The sequence below is a fragment of the Nycticebus coucang genome, chromosome 6 (genome assembly GCF_027406575.1).
Source record: "Nycticebus coucang isolate mNycCou1 chromosome 6, mNycCou1.pri, whole genome shotgun sequence".
In the NCBI taxonomy this organism is placed as follows: Eukaryota; Metazoa; Chordata; class Mammalia; order Primates; family Lorisidae; genus Nycticebus; species Nycticebus coucang.
In genome coordinates, this window is record NC_069785.1 from 64,444,441 (window position 1) to 64,468,821 (window position 24,381).

The following is a 24,381-nucleotide window of genomic DNA, read 5'->3' on the forward strand; positions in this document are numbered from 1 at the left end:
CACCCAGTAACTTCCCACTGTTTAGAACACCCTCTTCAATCTGTCCCCAAGTTCTTTCAGTCACTCCTCACAACTCCCCCAGTCACTCCTCACAACAATCCCTCTTTCCCCATAAGCTCACACTGAGATGAATGTAAAGGAATCCGTTCTGGTTGAGATACGGCACGCATCCTAAGAAATAGACTGTTGCAAGGATGTATGAATAACAGTGCAAGACAATTTCATAAACAGCACAAGCACTATGACAACATCAAGCCAGGGGAAATGAAAGTACAATCTTTTGGGAGAAGTGAGTAATACCAATGCTTTGTGTAATACAGTAACTCCTTACGGCTCTATGGCTTTTTTTTTTTTTTTTTTTTTGAGATAGTCTCAAGCTGTCACCTTGGTTAGAATACCATATCACAGCTCACAGCAACCTCAAACTCTTGGGCTTAAGCAATTGTCTTGCCTCAGCCTCCCAAGTAGCTGGGACTACAGGCGCCTACCACAACTCCAGCTATTTTTTTTTTCTTTTTTTTTTGCCATTGTCGTTGTTTTAGGTGGACCAGCTGGGTTCAAACCCGCCAGCCTGGGTGTATGTGTCTGGCGCCCTACTCACTGAGCTACGGGCGCCACCCTCTATGGCTTTTTCAATGTTGAAAATGTATAAATGTGCTTTTATATGTATCATTGAATTTTATTATGTTTCAGTTATACCTCATGAGCTACCTTATGTCAAGGTAGGAACTTTCATGTAATCTTCACCAAAGACCTATGAGGGAAGTAATGCAGGTAGCAGTATTGTTCCCATTTTATAGAAAAATTAAGCTAAGAATGTTCAGAGTCTTACCCAGAATCACCCAGCAGATATTAATTTCCTTCGTTCCCTGAGCACTCCATTCTCTAGTTGTCTTGAATGCAATACATATCAGAACACCAGTAGTTTATTGGTCTTAAACTCTATTCTTGTTCTCCTTGACCTTCAACTGCCTATATAATGCTTTTGTAAGTCTGCTTTAAAGTACTAAGTCTCCCTTTACACTGCGAGCATTTCTGTCTTGAAGGTGTGTGATCTACTTATACGTATGTACTCACTTCACAGAATTGTTTTCCAGCTCCATTACCATGGCAACACCTGTGAGTTTGGAATGAGCAGTCTTCCTCTGAGCAGATTTGTGTATTCCTGACCCTGTTACACCATCCTCCCAAGTACTGGATTGCTTATGCTTTGAAGTTAAGTAAAACATAAGGCTTAATGTGGTTACAGGAGACCAACCGAGCAAGGGCACATCTCTGCTGTTTTCGAGGTATCATATACAGGAAATACTATTAAGGTGTTTCGGAACAAGGTGAATTGTTAATAAAAACAAAGCAAATCTGCTTCGCTTGGCTAAGTAGAGAAATGTTTTTAAAGGAAGCCATGTGTGAATCACCTAATCCTTGGCCAAACATTCATAATAATAATAATGGTAATAATAACAGCTGACTGTTGGCCAGCCCTTAACTGTCTGGAAAGCGTCTTTCAGGCATATCTTTTCAACACCCACAACAATCATATATGATAGGTCTTATTACCACTATTTCATATCTTGGGCCCAAACAGGTTTATTAACTTGCTTAACAACTTATCAGCCAACTTAACGTATGATCTCTGATCTGTGCTTCTCATTATTGTAACCAAGGGCAATCTGCACTCTCACAGAGCTAATAGCATCCTGTCTCCTGAAAAAGATTTAGTCAGAACACACACACATGGCCTCAAGTATACAATTTGGTAATCACAGTCCCATAGATTTAGGCCTGGCCCAAGAATTTTAGCAAGGAGTGGAGGTGATATTAAGACAAAGAAGTAGCTAGTGACAGGTGTGGTAAACCCAGAAACCCACCAATCCTATCTCCTAGACTAAATATATAAGAATGTTCAATAGTCTCTTCTCACTCCTGCTTCACCCAGATGGAATTCAAATATTTAATCCTAATCGTTTCATTCCTCTTCTGATGGATTTACACAGCCAATATGATCTCGTACAGCCTGGATACACCTATCATGGTGGCTGGAACCCAGAAAGCATTCCATAAATACTGTCTTGAATTAATTATTTAATGAGAATTTGCTCTCTTCTGTAATAATAATATAATATCCAACATTGCGCATTTCAGGCTCTATCCTAAACTCTTCATATGTGTTATCCTATTTTATATTCATGACAACTCTGAAAGTAGATACTATTACAAATGTTACACTGGATACTGAGGCTTAGAAAGTTTAAGTAACTTGCTCAAGGTCACATAGTGAGCTACCGTTCTGGAATCAAAGATAGATCTGACTCCAGACTCGATTTTCTTAACCACTATACTCTAAAACCTCCCTTCTATCTTTATTATTATTATCATTAATCACTTCTATGCATTCAGCACTCACTGTGTTCCACGCACTGTCCAAATATTTTGCAGTATTAATTCAATTCTCAGAACAACTCATTTATACCAATTAAGGGGTGTTACTTCCTCCATCTGCCATTAAGATAAGGTAGTTGATCTCTGAAACTCAGTTTTTCATCTATAAAATAGGAATAATAAGAATTTGTAAGGTTTCTATAACAATTCTTAAAACTATGAGTAAATCATCTAGCAGTGTCTGTGTGTCCTAGAAAGAAAATGTACAGAACCTGTCACAAATTCAGTTTAATTCATCAAACATTATTTAGCGAAGGGTCAATGCCTGTAGCACAGTGGTTATAGCACCAGACACATACACGGAGGGTGGCGGGTTCCAACCCAGCCGGGGCCAGCTAAACAACAACAACTGCAACAAAAAATAGCCTGGTGTTGTGGCAGGCACCTGTAGTCTCAGCTACCTGGGAGGCTAAGGCAAGAGACTCGCTTGAGCCCAAGAGTTTGAGGTTGCTGTGAGCTGTGACACCATGGTACTCTACCTAGGGCGACATAGTGAGACTCTGTCTCAAAAAAAAAAAAAAAATTATTTAGTGGAGAAATGAGTTTGCAAGGCAGTATCCTAAGCAGAAATATCATACACTGAAACCCTAAACAAAATACCTCAGATCTTTTCCAGCCTGAGCTAGCTGGAAGCAACTCTCTTACAGAATGAACACAGTTTAGTCTGCAAAAGGAAAAAGAAAGGTCTCTTAGATGGGCACATCCTAGAAAAGCCAGATGTAGCCAAGGTGCCTCCAAAGGATGATTCCAAAAGCCCAGACAGATGCAAGGGTAGATGTTCACATCAAAAAGTCGGCACACATAGCTTAAGAAGTAGGTTGTGATTTTTAAATTGAGGTATAACATACAATAAAGTGCCCCAATCTTAAGTGTAGCACACTATGTGATGTTTTTTACAAATCCACTCCCCCCACATCAAGATAAGGAACATTTCCAGCACCCCATGAAGTTCCCCCTAACTGAGAGTGGTTTTTAATCAATAGAGAAACATCTAAAATCAGAACTAAGAATCAGAAAGCAAGTAAAGCACTTAGAAAGGTGCCCAATGGTTAGGCCACATTGGGGAAAGAGTATTAGGTAGGAAAAAGACAAACCCAACTTTTGTCTTCATTTTAAAGTGGATGTAGCATTCTTCTATGCATTCACATGGATTATGTCCATTGATCTTGACAATGACTCTTAGATATTATCAAGGCTTAAAGCTTTTTTTGCACGAAAGGAAACAAACTTGTTATGAGTTTCCAAGGTTAATACCTCCACCTGAAGCAAAAAGGTTGGAGGGGTGGGGGGGAAGGAACTGGGCCTTCTGAATTTGTTCCGCAGATCCAGACACGTGGCAGAGGGAAAGGGGAGGGCCTGGCATCAGGTTACCAGGCAGCGCCGCGCCCGCGGACTCATTGGCAGGCGCTCCCGGCAGTGGGTATATAGACTCAGACCAGCTGTGTTGAACGCGGGTGCTGAACCCCACCACCGCGCGCGCTTTGAATTTCCCGAGGCTACGCGGCTCTCGGCGTCAGGGCTCCAGGAAGAACCTTGCTGAGACCCATCAGCCCGCAGACGTCAGGTACTGTAGGAGGGACCCGTCGCCAATCTTAATTCCCTGGGGGTTTCCTCTCAGGCGTTTTGCCTCTGAAAAAAAGAGAAAAAGCCACAGTTTCCTGGAGGGGTAAATAGTTATTGTTTTAATTCTCACTGGACGGCCGGCAGTGCTAGGATTCAGGAAACCATTGCACAAAAAGCTTCTTCACATCGAAAAATGTTGGTTTATAATTTTGGTCGTACTCAAACATTTTGAGAGTCTGTGCCTTAGGCCGGCGAGGGCGGGTGGAAACTAAAGCAACAAGTTCCGCAGTGTACATGACAAGGGGTTGAGAAAGGACAGAAGAAAAACAATTGTTTTTGAATCACTGCGAAATAGTTTGCAATAGGGGCGTGAGGTGTCCTTTGCCTTCTCCCGGGGGGACAAGAGGAAAACCCCGAAAGTAGAAGAAAAAGGATAGTAATTACTGCACCCTTCGGGTCTCACTATAACGATCAGCCTGTTCGTGCGTTGCAGGCAGACAAGATTCAGCAGAGGGTCGCCCTGATCGCGCACCTGTCGCCAGATGTGGTGCCTGGAGAAGCTCTGCTTGGGTCCTGAGCGCCTCCGGCGGGGCGGGGACTGGCTGCTTCTGGGTTGGGCCCGCAGAGCAAGGGTCCGCACCACCGCCGCGTGTGCAAACGTGCTCACGCCGGACCGCATACCCGAGTTCTGCATCCCACCGCGACTCGTGCCCGGCCTGCCTTTGGCTGCGATCCGGAATTCCCGGGGTGAAGAGGCAGAGATTGACCAGGGTGCGGGCCGCACCGACTGGGACCCGCGCTCCCAGGCGGCGCTGTCGCTGCGGCACTTGCCCCGAGCGCGCACCGCCTACGGCTTCTGCACGCTGCTTGAGAGCCCGCACACCCGCCGCAAGGAGTCGCTCTTCCTCGGGGACCCGGGCGCCACTGTGCTCCTCCGGGCCCCAGCCGCCCGGCCCGCGCCCCGCCCCCAAGCTCACACCTACAACTGCGGTGGTCGAGAGTCTCCCCTCTTAACCCTGAGACCAGACCCTGCTGTCACCTCCGCAGTTCTCTGCAACACCAGCTCCCGGCGGGACTCACTCTCCCCGCCGCCCGGTGACCGCCGCCTCCTGCGCGCTCCCGACGGGCTGCTGAGCCGCGCGCTACGGGCCGGGAGGAATCACTGTCTGGTCCGCGCCCGCTCGATCTCCAGCCGGGACCAGGACGAGGAGCGCGGCGCGTGCTCGGGGCCCCTCGCCCGAGCGCCCTCCGAGTGCCCGCCGTCGCCTCCTAGCCCGTGCCCCGAGCGCCTGGAGGCCGTGGGCACCGTGGCTCTGGGCCGCGCCGGGGCCGCCCTGCACCTGGCCGCCGAGTACTGTCCGGCCGGCGGGCGCCTCCGCATCCGGCTACTCCGCGCTGAGGGCCCGGCCGGGGGCGCCCCCGAGCCCCGCGCCGTCGGCTGCCGCGTCAGCCTAGTCCTGCAGCCTCCCCGCAGCGCGCGCAGGCAGCGCGGCTCGGTGCTGCGGCGGAGCCGCAAGGCCGCCCTGGACCAGGACTTCTGCTTCGACGGGCTCACGGAGGACCAGGTGCGCCGCCTGGCCGTGCGGGTCAAGGCCGAGGGCAAGGGCTGCGGCCGGGAGCGCGGCCGCCTGCTGGGCCAGGGCGAGCTGCCGCTGGGCTCCCTCCTGCTGCTATGAGGGCGCCGGCCTCCCGCCTGCCGGGGACTCTGGGAGCTGGCTGCTGCTTTGTACAAAATAAACGTGTATTTTTTCTCCTTCATCAGGCCTTTTTTTTCAGCCTAGTATTGGCAGAGATGATACTGGATTAACTGTCACAGTAAAATGTGGTGTTTTGAGAAGATACCTTCAAAATTATTTCAGCAACTAGAGTGGCGTTCTGTGGTGTTTCCCAATGTAGATAATCAATTGCATATCTTGTATTCCACAACCTCCTGTTGAGAAATTATTATGTGAAGTATTAGAAGTAGGAGGTGCCTTAGCAATCTATTTGCTCCAATATCCTCATTTCAAAGTTGGTTCATTCCAGGAGATCCACTGAGCCATTTTAGAGCACTTACTATTTTTAAGGCATTAAGACCCTGGATGAGAAAATGAGGCCTAGAGAGATGAAGTGATTTGTCCAAAGTCAACAGTGAATTATTAGTAGAGACTTCAATCTGATTCGCTAAGCTACATCTTGCTTAGAGAAAAGCGTTGCAAAAAATGAAACCATTTTAATGTTCTAAGTTTAAATAATCGTAATAGTTTTATAAATTTTAATCTGTTTACTTCTTTTTTTAAATCTTTATATGCTCATTTATTTTATTTTATTGTTTTTCAAATTATTTTTTAGAAACAGAGTCTTAGTATTACTTCTTAAACAACCCTAAAAAGTAGGCAGTGTTATAACCCCTTTTATAGATGAGAATGTTGAGGCACAGAATAAAGACCAGAGTTAGGATGTGCTTACCCAGGCAAGCACTATTTCACTCATTACTCATATTAATACCACATTTTCTAAAGGGCTCATCTCATTAAAGCTGTGAGATTGTTCAAGCTGAGATTAAAGCTGAAATTGTTGAGGCTGAGGTTGGTGTCTTTTCACATTCCTCACCCTCTAGTGGAAAAACAAATAGTTTGAAATGAGTAATTTATCACCTCATGATGATAACTTCAGGCCTTGAAATGAGCTGGTGAGTCTGACTCTGTGGAGTAAGCTAACAGCCCTCACATTCGTAGAAACAAGGACACCAGCCTTATCGGCACCAGGAGAGTTAATCTGCTGGGACTGGCAGTCTGGGATGTACACAGAACATTGTTCTACCTTTGGCTTCTGATGATAATAATAATAGATCTAATAATCCTATGTTTTAACAGATGAATGTCCTTCATCCCTCACACTCATGGCCAGCCAGGCATATTTCCTCCTTTATTACGCATACAGGAGGAAAATGCGTCCTAAATGAGGGTTGGAAAAGTTGAAAATATTTAAGCTTGTGGCACATTACCAGTCTGGATTCAGAAATGGTTTCTCTTTCCACTAATCTTGTTGACAGTTTTATCCAGTGGTGCTCATAAAGAATGCGATTTAGAAAACAGTTCCAGTTTCAGTAACAAATCAGATATAAACTGAGTAAGAAGTATTGCGATGAGCATTTACAGTAATGACAATTGAACAAGTGTGAACAATATTATGAATTCTTTGAGTCTATCAAAATCCAGAAGCTTGCAGTGGTTGACCACATGAATGATGGCATACAGTTGTTCAGAGCTAATAGACTTTTCTATCTACTCAGTCACTATTTCTTGGCCCTCAAGCCAACATTTTTTTTTTTAATGTCCAACCCACTTCATGATTTTAGAATTTTGGTTGAGTAACTACTACTGACTTCAAAAATGTAGTACTTTGAGAAGAAAATAAAGAGAGAAAATAACTTGACTGTGTATAACATCATTGGGGGGTTTTATTTTTCTGGATTTTTTTAAAGTAAAAACACATTGCACTGATACTTTAGATAGCAAAACTTTATTCCATAAAATGTTGCAATCGCTATGGTCACTAGATTATATACATGTCATTTTATTAAGTAGATTTTTCCAAGAAGGTTAATCAGCACATTTTGGGGGCTTAAATTTTCCATGAAATAATGGTGGTTATTTCCAAACAGAATCTCCATTAATGCCAAATTATGGTTGATCAAATCAAAAGGATTTTTAAAAGAACTGAAATTGAATCATAAATCGTAAAATCATGGACGTTTAGAATTGACAAAAACTCTAAGAATAATTTAGTGCAGCTCTGTACCCGTGGCTCAAGCGGCTAAGACGCCAGCCACATACACCAGAGCTGGCAGGTTCGAATCCAGCCCGGGCTGCCAAACAATGACAGCTACAACCAAAAAAATAGCCTGGCATGTGGCTGGCGCCTATAGTCCCAGCTACTTGGGAAGCAGAGACAGGAGAATCAATTCAGCCCAGGAGTTGGAGGTTGCTGTGAGCTGTGATGCCATGGCACCCTACCCAGGGCAACAGCTTGAGGCTCTATCTCAAAAGAAAAAGAAAAAGAAGAATTTGGTGCAAATTTATATATTATAGATGTGTATCAAAGAGGCAAATTTTAGATTGCCCTAAATCACACTGTTGGTAAAAAATCTGGTACTAGACCAGTTCTGTTCTCACTTTCCCCTTCAATCTCATGAGTCTTTGCCCTATTATTTCCAGGAAAGTAGAAACATTTATACATCAATTATTTTACGTCACTGAACTCATTGGAATTTTTTGAGTTTATGAAATCTTATTTGTAAGGTACATTTTGCAATCAGCCTGAGTCAAATGTAAATTTGATTTACATTTTGCTGCCCTCTAGTGGATCTCTCAAGAGTTTTGCCAGTGGCTGTATCACCTCAGTATTAGACTATCTCAACCACATAAAGACCAAGCTAATGTCAAAACCCTATGTTCTTAGAAATGTTTGCAAATATTAAATTTGGTGAAGTTTCAGATCTCAAAAACTAAACACAGCTATCTAAGAGCAGAATGTGCCAAAAATATTTTAGATCAAAAAAGAGAGAGAGAGAAGCCAGGTGTGGTGGCTCACACTTGTAACCCTAATACTTTGAGAGGCTGAGTCAGGTGGACTGCTTGAGCTCAGGAGTTCCAGAGCAGCCTGAGCAAGAGTGAGAGACACTGTCTCTACCAAAAATAGAAAAAGAACTAGCTCAGCATGGTGGCACATGCCTGTAGTCTCAAGCTACTCAGTAGGCTGAGACAAGAGGATAGCTTGAGACCAAGAGTTTAAGGTTGCTGTGGGCTATGATGATGCCACATCACTCTACCCAGGGCAACAAAATGAGACTCTATTTCAAAAAAAAATCCCAAAAAGAATTTAAAAATTAAAATTAAAATAAATAAATAAAGAGAGGAGAGTTCCCAGTGATAATGAAGTTGGGAGTGTGTGGCAATGGCCTGTTGTTTGCAGAACCATCTTCTCCACAAATGATATGGCATGATCTTTCCTCTTTGTGGGTTAAGCATCTGAACATATTCAAAGAAAAATCCTACATAACAAAAGAAGGAATATGCCAGTATAAATGGCATTAGCTGAGTAAAAATTTAAAAATCACTGCATTGTCACTTGGTTTTACAAAGATAATATATTCTTACATACTAGGTTCAGTTTGGCCCAAACATCCCTAAAAGATTATTCATTTGAATTTAGATTTTTAATACATACTTTAACAATTCACAAACATTCTCCTCATATTCCCAAGACACTTGAAAGACAAGGCAATAAGTGGGGACTATGTGTAATATAAAATATTACTCTGTGTAATATTAAAGCAAGAAAAATAGGCAAGTGAATGAGAAGGCATTCAAAGGGTTGGTTTAGAACATCTGTTATGGGACTTAAACTGTTCAGGATTCTAGATTTACAACTGTACACAAGACACACAAAAGAATCCCTGCTCTCTGGAATTAAATTTTCAAAGGCAGGGGAGGCGATAGATAATAAACGATCTGAGGGGGCACCTTAGATTGGGAAGTTAAGCAAGGCCTGTGTGAAGACCTAATTTGAGCCCTTCATCGATGTGTCACTTACATTTGCCATTGTAGTTCAGTCCCATGAGCTGACCTAGGTACTCCTAGCCTCCCAGCATCTTCCTTTTCCTGGGAAGTCCACTAGTATTTTATTGACATATGGAAATATTCCCTGGTGTAGGGTTCAGCCCTGGTGTGTAAGAAACTATTCTGCCTCCGGGCTTGTGAGTTCAACAGATGGAATAGACCTGTAGCAGCCTATTGTGTTTACAAATCAAGTGCTTACTATTATGTACATGCTAATGGCAAAAATATCCTTAGCTAAGAATTTTATTATGGGTCAATGGCTATTGCAGTAATTCGAGAGGATGCCAAGCTCTGCTCAGATTAGGCCTTCTGGGGCATTAGGATTAGAAAACAAATACATCAATAAAATTTTCCTTCTTTCTTTCCTTCCTTCCTTCCTTCCAACACTTCATGATGTTCACAGAAAACTTTCATCCTTCGTGCCCTTAACACTTTTCAACCACTGTTTGGGCTAGTTACTCTCACTGTACCTGGTACTGATGCTCTAGGTTGGCTCCTTCCACACTCAATGCAAGCACTCAACACCCAAGAGGTCAGCTGCTGGCACCCCTTCTCCCTCCTTCCTCCTCCCTCCTTCCTCCTCCCTCTTTCTACTGGAATATACAAATTGCTTGGACTTTGGACTTTAGATTTTTGAGTTCATGCTGGCATGAGTCAATATTTGGGGGAGCTATTGGGATAAATGAATGTGTTTTGTATGTGAGAAGGACTTAAGTTTTGGGAGACCAGGGATGGAATAAAATGGACTGAAATGTGTATGTCCTCCCAAAATTCATGTTAGACTCCTACCCTTAATGTTAGTATCAGGAGGTGGACCTTTGGGAGGTAAATGGTCCCAGCACTCATGAATGGGATGAACACCCTTACAAGAGATACCTCAGAGGGATCCCTCACCCTTTCCAACACGTGAGGTGACACGGAGAAAGAAGTCCACCATCTATGAGAAAGTGGTGGGCTATCACTAAACACCGAGTCTGTCAGCACCTTGATCTTGGACTCCCCACACTTCATAATCAGGAGGAATAAATTTCTGTTGTGTATGAGCCACCCAGTCTACAGCATTTTGTGATAGCAGCCAACACAGACTAGGACAAGGAGCAAGTAGAAAACATGATCTGCTTTGTCATTTTATGGTTTTCACAGCAAATTTCTCTGGCACTGCCTAGGGTAGTTACTCTCATATACCTGGGGTATGTAATGTTGGCTCCCCAACACCCAGTCCAATCCCTTACTGCTTTCCATTCTGTGCTATGGAGACTAGAAAACAAAAACTTGCCTTTCCAAACCATTTTACAGCTTTGGATAGCTATGTGACTCAGCCACGGCCAATGAAACATAAGAACAAGTCAGTGGGTGATGCCTCTTCCCCTTCCGCATTGTTCCTGCTGGAATATACATCGTGCCTGAGGAAAGGAGGCCATCACTGAGGCAGGCAGGGGGACCTTGGCTATGACATGGCTGATTCCACCCACCAGCTCTGGACAAAATACACCCAAAATTCACATCCTTGAGACAAATACATCCTTCAGTGTTTTCAACCATTGTCAAGTGTTCAGATATGAATGAATGCAGTCCTAACTGACATAATACTCATTATACAGACAAGAACACTTAGATCCAGAAGAGTTGAATAAATTGCAACAAGTAAACCATGAATTTAATCGCAGACCTCTCAGACCTCCATGCTCACCACTTTTTCCACATCTCACTATCCTAAGAGACTCTCTTCATGTAAGCCCATTTTTTTGAAAACTATTTATTTGAGACAGAACTGACATGCAATAAATTTCACTTCCTTAAAGCATACAGTGTGATGAGTGTTGACATACAGATGCTGTCATAAACCATCACTTCAATCACGATACTGAACATAGATTAGTTTGCATTTTATAATATTTTACATAAATGAAAAAGTAAAGTATTCATTCTTTGAGAGGGGCCTGGCTTTTTTACTCAGCTGTATTATTTTGAGATATATCTGTTGCTGCCTATATCAATAGTTTGTTCTTTTATATTGCTGAATGTATGATCAGTGATTTTTAACCAGTATGCTGTGGAACACTGGTGTGCCATGAAAATTTTTAAAAATTAATTAAATTATTTTCAAAAGAAGTTCAAAGCACAGTTAAGTATATTCTTTTTGTTAGCTTTTTTTTTTTTGGACACAGAGCCTCACTCTGTCACCCTGGGTAGCTCGCAGCAACCTCCAACTCCTGGGCTCAAACAATCCTCTTGTCTCAGCCTCCCTAGTAGCTGGGACTACAGGGATGTTCTACCACGTGCAGCTCTTTTTTTCTATTTTTAGTAGAGACAAGATCTCACTCTTGCTCAGGCTGGTCTCGAACTCCTGAACTCAAGCAATCCACCTGCCTCAGCCTCCCAGAGTGCTAGAATTACAGGCATGAGCCACTGTGCCCAGCCTACTCTTTTTTCTAATCACAATAATTTAAGTGTGCCATGAAGTTTATCTATAGGTTTAAGTATGCCATGAGATAAAAAAACAGGTGAAAAACACTGGAATAGAAAAACCACAACTCTTTTATCCATTAGCCTGCTCATAACAGATTTCTATGCCTTGCACTTGTTTTTCTTTCTCCTTTTTTTCCTTTCTCCGCTTTTTCTGTTTTCTCTGGTTTAAATTGAAATTTTGTATGATTCCATTTTCTCTTCTCTCTCAGCATATCAATTGTATTTCTTTTAAAAATGTCTGTGAAAACAGCATGGTACTGGCACAAAAACAGAGAGGTACATGTATGGAACAGAATAGAGAACCAAGAGATGAATCCAGCTACTTACCATTATTTGATCTTTGACTAGCCAATTAAAAACATTCAGTGGGGAAAAGATTCCCCATTTAACAAATGGTGCTGGGTGAACTGGCTGGCGACCTGTGGAAGACTGAAACTGGACCCATACCTTTCACAATTAACTAAGATAGACTCTCACTGGATAAAAGATTTAAACTTAAGACATGAAACTATAAAAATACTAGAAGAAAGTGCAGGGAAAACTCTTAAAGAAATCACCCTGGGCAAATATTTTATGAGAAGGACTGCCCCCCACCCCCCACTGCCAGGCAATTGAAGGAGCATCAAAAATACACTACTGGGACCTGATCAAACTAAACAGCTTCTGCACAGCCAAGAACACAGTAAGTAAAGCAAGCAGACAGCCCTCAGAATGGGAGAAGATATTTCCAGGTTATGTCTCTGACAAAGGTTTAATAACCAGAATCCACAGAGAACTCAAATGTATAAGCAAGAAAAGAACAAGTGATCCCATCACAGGCTGGGCAAGAGATTTGAAGAGAAACTTCTCTGAATAAGACAGGCTCACGGCCTACAAACATATGAGAAAATGCTCATCATCCTTAATCATTAGAGAAATGCAAATCAAAACTACTTTGAGATATCATCTAACTCCGGTAAGATTAGCCCACATCACAAAATTCCAAGACCAGAGATGTTGGTGTGGATGTGGAGAAAAGGGAACACTTCTACACTGCTGCTGGGAATGCAAACTAATACGTTCCTTTTGGAAAGATGTTTGGAGACCACTTAGGGATCTAAAAATAAACCTGCCATTCAATCCTACAATTCCTCTACTAGGTATCTACCCAGAAGACCAAAAATCACATTATAACAAACATATTTGTACCAGAATGTTTATTGCAGCCCAATTCATAATTGCTAAGTCATGGAAAAAGCCCAAGTGCCCATCGATCCACGAATGGATTAATAAATTGTGGTATATGTACACCATGGAATATTATGCAGCCTTAAAGAAAAATGGAGACTTTACCTCTTTCATGTTTACATGGTTGGAGCTGGAACATATTTTTCTTAGTAAAGTATCTCAAGAATGGAAGAAAAAGTATTCAATGTACTCAGCCCTACTATGAAACTCATTAATGGCTTTCATATGAAAGCTATAACCCAATTATAACCTAAGAAAATGGGGAAGGGAGAGAGGGAGGGGAGGGGAGAGGAGAGGATGGGCGGAGGGAGGGTGATTGGTGGGATCACACCTACGGTGCATGTTGCAAGGGTACATGTGAAACTTACTAGATGTAGAGTGTAAATGTCTCAACACAATAACTAAGAAAATGCCAGGAAGGCTATGTTAACCAGTATGATGAAAATATGTCAAATGGTCTATAAAACCAGTGTATGGTGCCCCATGATCGCATTAATGTACATAGCTATGATTTAATTATAATAAAATAAAATAAAATGTCTGTAGAGGTTACCCTTATGTTTGCAGCATGGATTTATAACTAATCTAAATCCACTTTCATTTTTATTTGTTTAGGATATAAAAGTATAACTTTATTTTATATTAGAGAAAGGCAAGAGAGTGGGAGGAAGATAATAAAGCAGGGAGTGAGAGTCTAAATCTACTTTCAAATAACATCATACGTCTTGTGGGTAGTCAGGTATGTTATAAAAGTGAATTCTCAATTCCTTCCTCCTATCCCTTAAAATATTGTTGTCATTTATTTTACTTGTCTGTTCTTTGGTGTCTATCAATTATTTGGGGAAACTATCACCCATTTTTACTTCAAACATTTCATTTGCTTTATTCTCCTCCCCCCAGTTCCTCATGTGTTACACCTTTTGAAATTATCACACAGTTTTTGGATACTCTACTCTGCATTTGGATGGGGGGATTTTTCATTTTTTTCTCTTTGCATCTCAGTTTGGCAGTTTCAATGGGCACATCTTCATGCTCACTGATTCTTTCCTTGTCCGTGCCCAATCTATTAAAGGAAACCCTCAAAGGCATTCTTCATTGCTGTTGGCATATTTTTCATTCCTAACATTTCCTTTTGATTCATTTTTAAAGTTTTCATCTATCTGTTTACTTTACTCTTGTTCTTGCATATTGTCTACTTTCCCCATTAGAACTCTTAATATATTAATCATAATTATTTTAAGTTCTGCACCTGATCATTCCAAAACCTGTGTCATGTCTGAGTCTAGTTCTGATGCTTGCTTTGTCTCTTCAGACTATTTTTCCCTGTCTTTCAGTATGCCCTGTGATTTTTTATTAAATGCTGGACATAATGTATTTGATAATATGAACTGAGGTGACTATGCCTTTTGTGTGAGGATTTATGGATATCTGGAAGAGTTATCCTGGGGTTACTTTTTGTCATAGCTGTAGGTGTCTGAGGCTTTAGTTTCCTTCAGTGTCCTTGTTTTTATATCCTCTGTTGTCTCTAAGGTTTCCCTAAGAAAATCTTCTTAAATAGAACATCTGCCTTGCAGCTCTTTTAGCTGTTATCTGAGATGTCCCAGACCCCTGTCAATATGATAGCAAATGTTGGGGAGGGGAAGGAGTCTACAATCCTATGATTAAATTTCAGCCTTTCAGTGGATCTTTGCCTCTAGTTTGTGGCCTTCACAAAGGTTCCTCATCTTTTTTTTCCCTTATGTGAGATGGGAAGGTTAGAGGGCTGGAGTTGGATAGTTACCATTCCCCTAAGTTGGTAAGATTCTAGTAAAGACTTTTTATCCTGAAGAACAGGTTTTTTGAGGTCATTTCAAAGTTATTACTACTAAGTGTTTTTCTTAGCTCTTCACTATGAAAACCTCTTGGCACTTCTGGAGAATAAAGCATGAAAGTGTGCCACCCACACGACCCTCATCCCACATCAAGACTGTGCGACCCCAGAGTATCTCATGCTCACATCGGCTCATACTCAGCCTCCAGAAATTTGTCAAAATAGCCATTCAAGTATTTCTATCAGTTTATGTCTCTGCTTCAGATAAGCTGGTCTGGGGTAGATTCTCCAGATTAGTCTAGCTCTCTAGATTTCAGGGTGGTGGTTTGTTCTGCTACCTCAAATTTAATAGGCCCAAGAAAAGTCATTGATTTTTAGTTTGTTCATCCTTTTTTCTTATTGTAAGAAGGGATCTGACAATGCCCAAGCTCTTTACATTTGGAAGCCCATTCTAAGCTTTAAGAAGGGAAGCTGACCCTACTCAGGAAGCTAGATTCTAGAATGATATCTATTCACCTGTTCATAGCTATTTAGATTATGTTCAGTTTGGGGCTATTGTGATCAAAGTTGCTATAAATATTCATGTATAAGACTTTGCATGGACATATTTCATTTATCTTGGGTAAACACCTAGAGTGGAATAGCTGGATCGTCATATGGTAGGTGTATATTTAACTTTTAAAGAAACCGATAAACTCTTTTCCAAAATGGGTGTATCATTTTATTTTCCCACTGAGAAGATATAAGAGTTCTGGTTATTCTGTATCGTCACCAATACTTGCACATATACGGACATTTTGAAGGAGATAGATGCAGAAGGCCCACAATTTACAATAAATAGTTCAACTTAAGATTTTTCAACTTTATGGTGGCGAAAAAGAGATACACATTTAGTAGAAACCATACTTCAAATACCCAACGACCATTCTGTTTTCATGTTTAATATACTGATCAATGAATTACACAAGATATTCAACACTATATTACAAGGAGGGCTTTGTGTGACATGATTCTACCCAACTGTAAGCTAATGCACATGCTCTAAGCACATTTCAGGTATTGACAGAAAGGAAGCCATACTCTGTAAAATACTTCAAAGCAGTTTTTTCTGAACCAATTCGAGGACCACGGCCTGGAGCCACACTCAAGAAGCCTTAGGCAAGTGACCTCCCACTGCCAGGGTTACAGCTTTGTTTTGTATATTTCAGGAAGACAGGAATTACAGGCAAAATCATAAATCAATACATGGAAGGTATACATTGGTTTGGCCCCCAAATGTGGGACATCTCAAAGCAGAGCCTACAGGTTACAGGTGGGTTTAAAGATTCTTTGGCTGACCATTGCCTGAAAGGGTTAAGCTCTAACAGACCTGAAGTCAGTGAAAAGGAATGCTAAGTTAAGATAAGGGTCTGTTCATCAGAGCAAACTATAGAACACATGCCCAGACTCAAGTGGTTTGTTGTGCATATTGAGGACCTGTAGGTATGTCTTACATAGCCTCAGACCAATAAATGAGTCGTAGAGAACATCTGGAAGAAGGGGAGTGGGCTGTGATCTTCTTTCTCATGGCTAGAAATTCAGTTTTAGGGATCGCCTTGGCCAAGAGGGTTTCCAGTCAGTCGCTGGGGAGGAGCCTTAAGATTTTATTTTACAAAAAAAAAAAGATTTTATTTTACTTCACAAAGGTAGGCTAGGCTAAGCTATGACGTTTGGTAGCTTAATTATATTAAATACATTTTCAACTTAAACAATGGATTTATCAAAACATAGTCCCATCATAAGTCAAGAATCACCGTATTTAAAGGGCCCATTTTTTCTTACGTATGTATAATTACAACCATGTACTTCAGTCCCTTCAATGATTTTGAACACAACTTTTGTTTTTTTATTTCTGAGACGGAGTCTCACTTTGTCACCCTCAGTAGACTAGTGGTATTGCAGCTTACTGCAAAATCAAACCCTTGGACTTAGGCGATTCTCTTGCCTCAGCCTCCCAAGTAGCTGGAACTACAAGCACCTGCCATAACGCCCAACTATGTTTTTAGAGACGGGATCTTGCTCTGGCTCAGGCTGGTCTTGAACTGGTGAGCTTTACCAATCCACCTGCCTCAACCTCCCAGAGTGCTAGGATTATAGGCATGAGCCACCACACCCAGCCCACAGTTTTACTTTAATAATCAAAAAGTAGCAATAACAATTAAGCAAAGGCCACATTTGAGACAGAATTTCGAAGTAAATGTAACCACCATTATCTTGGTATGAGATATCCATAAAATATCTGGATCCATTAAAGAATCCCAGAACATCGGGATTTTAAAATATTTAGTGCTGATTCAGTAGCTTTAGCATTCAGTAAAAGCTATTGTGTTTCTTTTCAAAAGCCATTAATTTAGCCATTTAAAACCAATACAGATAAAAGTGATCTCTCCTAGAACAAGATCAAATTTTGTGAGAGTCAATTGAAGGAGGTAACAATTTCATCACTAGAGAAAAGTCTAAATAGAGACAAGGCTCAGGGACTCTTATTTTTCTTCTGGGTAGGTTAATAGAATTCACTTTTGTCAAGGAGCCGACAATCCCTCCTTTCCTTTCTGTATCATGTTGCAGCTGGTGGAGCAGAAATATGAGCTATCTAGTGACATCAGAGCACTGTTGCAGAGCCAGTTTCTAACAGACATTAGTCAAAGGCATCACTCCATCTACAATTCTGGGGTTGGGTGCTGGGCTCTGGGTACTCTGTAGCAACTCTGCAAGTGTTGTTGATAATAAATTCATTTTTAAAGAATAACTTTTTTTTTTTTTTGAGACTGAGTCTCACTGTATCACCCAGACTAAAGTGCCCTGGCACCACCCTGGCTCATAGCAACCTCAAACCCCTGGCTCAAGCGATCCTCTAGCCTTAGCTTCCTGAGTAGCTGGGACTATAGGCACCCGCCACAATGCCCGGCTATTTAAAGAAAATTTGAATTCAAAAATCAAAGGGATTTGGATTACAGATTTTGGGCTATCATTTAGTATTTGCGTCTCTTGGTCATGACATTTCTTCATTAGTAAAGAAGGGTAACATTCCCTACCACGTGGAATTTTTGTAAGGATCAAAGGAGACGATACATTTATCAATCCTTAGCAAAGTGCCTGGTGTGTAGAACCACTCAGTAAACATTATTGATAGCTTTGCTTTTGCTTCTTCATAATGGTTGATGTTATTGGACTTTCTCTCAAGCATCTAGCATATTCTATAGATGTTTGTCTTAGACCTGGGACTCTACATCTAAGAGAATTAATGGACAATTTACAATCATATGGGTGGTTTAAGGAACAATATGAGGGGCCAAAGTAAGTGTTATAACTATATATATATATATATATAGACAAGGATTCTGTTTTTATTTTTTTAATTAATATTAAATCATAGCTGTGTACATTAATGCAATCGTGGGGCAACATACACTGGTTTTATAAACAGTTAGACATATTTTAATCACACTGGTTAACATAGCCTTCCTGGCATTTTCTTAGTTATTCTGTTAAGACGATTATATTCTACGTTTACTAAGTTTTACATGCACCCTTGTAAGATGCACCACAGGTGTAATCCCACCAATTACCCTCCCTCTGCCCATCCTCTCCCCTCCCTCCTCTCCTTCTCCCCCTTCCCCGTATTCTTAGGTTATAACTGGGTTATAGCTTTCATGTGAAAGCCATAAATGAGTTTCATAGTAGGGCTGAGTACATTGGATACTTTTTCTTCCATTCTTGAGATACTTTACTAAGAATATGTTCCAGTTCCATCCATGTAAACATGAAAGAGGTAAAGTCTCCATCTTTCTTCAAGGCTGCATAATATTCCATGGTGTACATATACCACAATTTATTAATCCATTCATGGATCGATGGGCACTTGGGCTTTTTCCATGACTTAGCAATTGTGAACTGGGCTGCAATAAACATTCTGGTACAAATATGTTTGTTATAATGTGATTTTTGGTCTTCTGGGTAGATACCTAGTAGAGGAGTTATAGGATTGAATGGCGGATCTATTTTTAGATCTCTAAGTGTTCTCCAAACATCTTTACAAAAGGAATGTATTAATTTATATTCCCACCAGCAGTGTAGAAGTGTTCCCTTTTCTCCACATCCATGCCAACATCTCTGGTCTTGGGATTTTGTGATATGGGCTAATCTTACTGGAGTTAGATAGTATCTCAAGGTAGTTTTGATTTACATTTCTCTGATGATTAAAGATGATGAGCATTTTTTCATGTGTCTGTAGGCCGTGTGCCTGTCTTCTTCAGAGAAGTTTCTCTTCAAGTCCCTTGCTCCCCCTGCGATGGGATCACTTGTTCTTTTCTTGCTTATACGTTTCAGTTCTCTGTGGATTCTAGTTATTAAACCTTTGTCGGAGACATAAACTGCAAATATCTTCTCCCATTCTGAGGGCTGTCTGCTTGCTTTACTCACTGTGTTCTTGGTTGTGCAGAGCTTTTTAGTTTGATCACGTCCCAGTAGTGTATTTTTGAAGCTGCTTCAATTTCCCCAGGGGTCCTCCTCATAAAATACTCACCCAGACAGATTTCTTCAAGGGTTTTCCCTGCACTCTCTTCTAGTATTTTTATAGTTTCCTGTCTTAAGTTTAAATCTTTAATCCAGTGAGACTCTATCTTAGTTGATGGTGAAAGGTGTGGGTTCAGTTTCAGTCTTCTACAGGTTGCCAACCAGTTCACCCAGCACCATTTGTTAAATAGGGAATCTTTTCCCCACCAAATGTTTTTAATTGGCTTGTCAAAGATCAAATAACGGTAAGTAGCTGGATTCATCTCTTGGTTCACTATTCTGATCCAGACATCTAATTCTCTGTTTTTGTGCCAGTACCATGCTGTTTTGATCACTATCGATTTATAGTATAGTCTGAGGCCTGGTAGCATGATTCCTCCTACTTTGTTTTTATTTCTGAGTAATATCTTGGCTATTCGAGGTTTTTTCTGATTCCACATAAAACGAAGTATTGTTTTTTCAAGATCTTTAAAATATGACAGTGGAGCTTTAATAGCGATTGCATTAAAATTGTATAGTGCTTTGTGTAGTATGGACATTTTAACAATGTTGATTCTTTCCAGCCATGAGCATGGTATGTTTTTCCGTTTGTTAATGTTTTCAGCTACTTCTTTTCTTAGTTCTCTTTATAGAGATCTTTCACGTCCTTTGTTAGATAAACTCCCAAATATTTCATCTTCTTTGGCACTACTGTGAATGGAATAGAGTCCTTAACTGTTTTTTCAGCTTGACTATTATTGGTATATATAAAGGCTACCGATTTATGAGTGTTGATTTTGTAACCTGAGAATCTACTGTTATCCTTGATCACTTCTAAGAGTTTTGTAGTAGAATCCCTGGTGTTTTCCAGATATACAATCATATCATCTGCAAAGAACGAAAGTTTGATCTCTTCTGACCCTATATGGATACCCTCGATCACCTTTTCTTCCCTAATTGCAATGGCTAAAACTTCCATTACAATGTTAAAGAGCAGTGGAGACAATGGGCAGCCTTGTCTGGTTCCTGATCTGAGTGGAAATGATTTCAATTTAACTCCATTCAGTACGATATTGGCTGTGGGTTTGCTGTAGATGGCCTCTATCAGTTTAAGAAATGTCCCTTCAATACCAATTTTCTTAAGTGTTCTGATCATGAAGGGATGCTGGATATTATCAAAAGCTTTTTCTGCATCAATTGAGAGAATCATATGGTCTTTGTTTTTTAATTTGTTTATGTGCTGAATTATACTTATAGACTTGTGTATATTAAACCAGCCTTGAGACCCTAGGATAAAACCAACTTGGTCATGATGTATAATTTGTTTGATGTGTTGCTGGATTCTGTTTTTAGGATCTTTTTGAATATTTTTGCATCTATATTCATTAGTGATATTGGTCTATAATTTTCTTTTCTTGTTGGGTCTTTTCCTGGTTTGGGGATCAGGGTGATGTTTGCTTCATAGAACATGTTGGGTAATCTTCCTTCTTTTTCTACATTTTGGAACAGGTTGAGTAATATAGGTACTAGTTCTTCTTTAAAGGTTTGGTAGAATTCTGGCGTGAAGCCATCTGGTCCCGGGCTTTTCTTTTTAGGGAGGTTTTGTATGGTTAGTGCTATTTCAGAACTTGATAGTGGCCTGTTCAACATTTTTACTTGATTCTGGCTAAGTCTTGGAAGGTGACGTGCTTCCAAGTATTGGTCAATTGCAGTTTAGACAAGGATTCTTAAAGGAGAGAAGCAGGAAATGAGGAGGGTCCCAACATTTATTTAACATTTATTTAATATTCACCGTGTTCCAGGCCCTATACTAAATACATTATTAGATCTCTGCCATGGCGACGTAGTGAAGAACTTTCTAAGTCAATCTCGATGCACAGAAAAGAGCATAGTCACACAGCTGAGAAAAGGACAGGCCGTGATCTAGACTCATGTGAATGTGACCACAAGTCTCTGGGTCCCCAAAAGGTGGGCTGGATTTGGATGTGAGAAGACAGGGAGAAGGGCAACTTTAGAAAAGGAACTAGATTTTGGAGGCAAGATAAGTAAAATCTGTACTAGGAAAACAGCTTCTTAGGTCTCCAACATCCTCCTGGGAGCACTTTTAGGAAAGACTCTGTTGGTGATCATAATGCCAACTGCTAGGAACTTCAACCTGCTGACTTCCCAGCACATAAAACTAAAATACAGACACCACTCTATGTTGCACCAGCTAGAAGAGGGCAAACTTCCATTTATTAACTTACAATATATCAGATTTCCCTTGAATAACACTATTTCTCCATCTTTCAAAGACTTTTTTTCTGCTTGACTATGTAGTTAGCAGCAGGTTAAATGTATGAGCCTTGCTGAAAAGTGGGCAAATTGAATTTTTATGCTAAAAAGTGACTGCTTTTGAGATAAGACAGATAAGTTACTTTTTATTTTATGTAACCCCTTTCTCTAAGTTTAAAACTGAGACTTGAGAATTTCTTTACTAGACCAAGACCCTGAAATTTGACAAATACTTACCATTCTTAAATATTTTTAAACTTTTTTTTTTGAGACAGAGTCTCACTATGTTGCCCTTGGTAGAGTTCTGTGGCATCACAGCTCACAGCAACCTCAAACTCTTGGGCTCAAGCAATTCTCTTGCCTCAGCCTCCCAAGCAGGTGGGACTACAGACACCCACCACAACACCCGGCTCTTTTTTGTTGTACTTGTCATTGTTGTCTAGCAGGCCCAGGCCCTCGGTGTACATGGTTGGCATCGTAACCACTGTGCTATGGGCCAGCCACATATACCAAGCCATACTTTTAAACTTTTAAACATAAACTTAAATAAAAAAGAAAGTCCATGAAAGGTGATAGAATTTAAAATTCACGTTATGCATGAAAAAAGTAAGATAAGAAAGTAAAAGAACTTATATTGCTAGTTAGTGGTATTTTCTGACTCCCAAGTTCGTGCCCTTGCTGTTTTCCTATGCCATGGGGCTAACTACACTGGTATTGATTTTTTGTATTACTAAACAACATTTTTTAGGTGATCATCACTAAAACACAACCATTCTTCCGCCACTCTGATCTAAATTATTTTTGCCTTTGTTCACTACTTTCCATTCTTTGCTCAAAGTACATCTATATTTATACAATCCCAATAATAATACACATATCCATAAGATTTTGTTTTCCATTTATGATTATATAATAATCATAAGATTGAGAGTTCATGTTGCTATTGGTCTTTGGTATCATAGACTTTGAAACAGATACATAATAATTATTTTCTTCTTCTTGAACTTTTTTGTTCTTTCCATCTCATTATTATTTTTCTTTCTTTTTTTTTTCTTAGAATAAATTCTAGGTAATAGGATTTCAGCATCAAAGCCTATGAACATAGTTATGGTCCCTATTACATATTTATAAATTGCATTTTCTGGTTGGCTATATTTTCTTTCCTAAAATGAAATGAGGAAAGAAAGGACCGTAGGAAGGGGAAGAAAAATCCTAAATTTAATAGGTTTATGACTAAGAACTGAATCTGTGGATTGCACAGTACCCAGTGTTTTCACAGACATAGCAAAGCAAGTGAAAAGGAGTGATGGCTTGGTGGCTCTGGTAAGTCACAACTATTATTGTTATGTGCTATGGATAATAAGGACTCTTTCTGAAAGGATTTGGTAGTCCTTTTCTTGTCCAATTCCCTCTCTTACTCCAGAGTTTGGTTTGCAACCACCACCTCCAAACAGCAAAAATGCTATTGGCCTTGAGATTTTAAAAAAGAAAAAAAAAAAAAACCTACTGCCTTTAATTATTGGTTTGCTAAGTGCCCACTCAAGTGCCTGGTGAGAGAAGTGGGAGGAAAACTTAGCTTAGATGCATCTAACTCAGTCTTCAATTATTGGGAAGAGAATAATTTCAGACAAACGTGTTTTTAGACTTACTGGGGTTTTTTTTTGTTTGTTTGTTTTTTGGGGACAGAGCCTCAAGTGTCGCTCTAGGTAGAGTGCTGTGGCATCACAGCTCACAGCAACCTCCAACTCCTGAGCTCAAGTGATTCTCCTGCTTCTGCCTCCCAAGCAGCCAGGACTACAGGCACCCATGACAACACCCGGCTATTTTTTGGTTGCAGCTGTCATTGTTGTTTGGCGGGCCAGGGCTGGATTCAAACCCACCAGCTCAGGTGTATGTGGCTGGTGCCTTAGCTGCTTGAGCCACAGGTGCCAAGCCATAGACTTACAGTTTTTAAATCAATTTTTCATTATGAATGTGATCGATGTATTTTTCCCTTGACATAGTCAACCAGGAACATTTGTGCAATTACAGTTCCAGTTGTACAACTCATGTAAATGTTGGCAAGCAGTGAGGTGGGGGAATGGGGTATGCATGTTAGCAGATTTGGGGTATCCTCTGTGGATCTCATTATAGAAGAAAAAGTGTTTGCAAACTACAAATCTGAACTGAAATGTCAGATAATTCATAATCATGAATTAAGCTGCCACCCAGGAAGACCCGACAATATTAAACTACAAAGTCAGCAGTATGGTGGAAATGATCTGCTCTCCAAATACCTGAGTAAACTCAGCCCTGAGAAAGATAGTCACAGATGTTTGTTGAGCTTGTGGTATGACCTCAGCAACTGTGTCAGGGACCTTGGGGGTATTAATAGAGCAGTATGTTTAATGATATTGAATAAAGAGTGATGATGAGAAGGTATAGGAGACATGGGTTCTTGTTCTGGCTTTGCACTCCATGGGC

At 40.7% G+C, this 24,381-nt stretch overlaps 1 protein-coding gene across 1 annotated transcript; it reads left to right on the forward strand.

Moving 5' to 3' along the window:
- The first annotated feature begins 4,544 nt into the window (after window positions 1–4,544).
- C2CD4A (C2 calcium dependent domain containing 4A) lies at window positions 4,545–7,402 on the forward strand. Its single transcript, XM_053595965.1, has one exon. The coding sequence runs from the start codon at window positions 4,545–4,547 to the stop codon at window positions 5,676–5,678; it is 1,134 nt and encodes a 377-aa protein (XP_053451940.1). The 3' UTR covers window positions 5,679–7,402.
- Window positions 7,403–24,381: the final 16,979 nt, after the last annotated feature.

What these genes read in the sequence shown, in the direction of transcription:
- C2CD4A (XM_053595965.1), top strand. Translation starts at nt 4,545, where the DNA reads ATGTGGTGCCTGGAGAAGCTCTGCTTGGGTCCTGAGCGCCTCCGGCGG.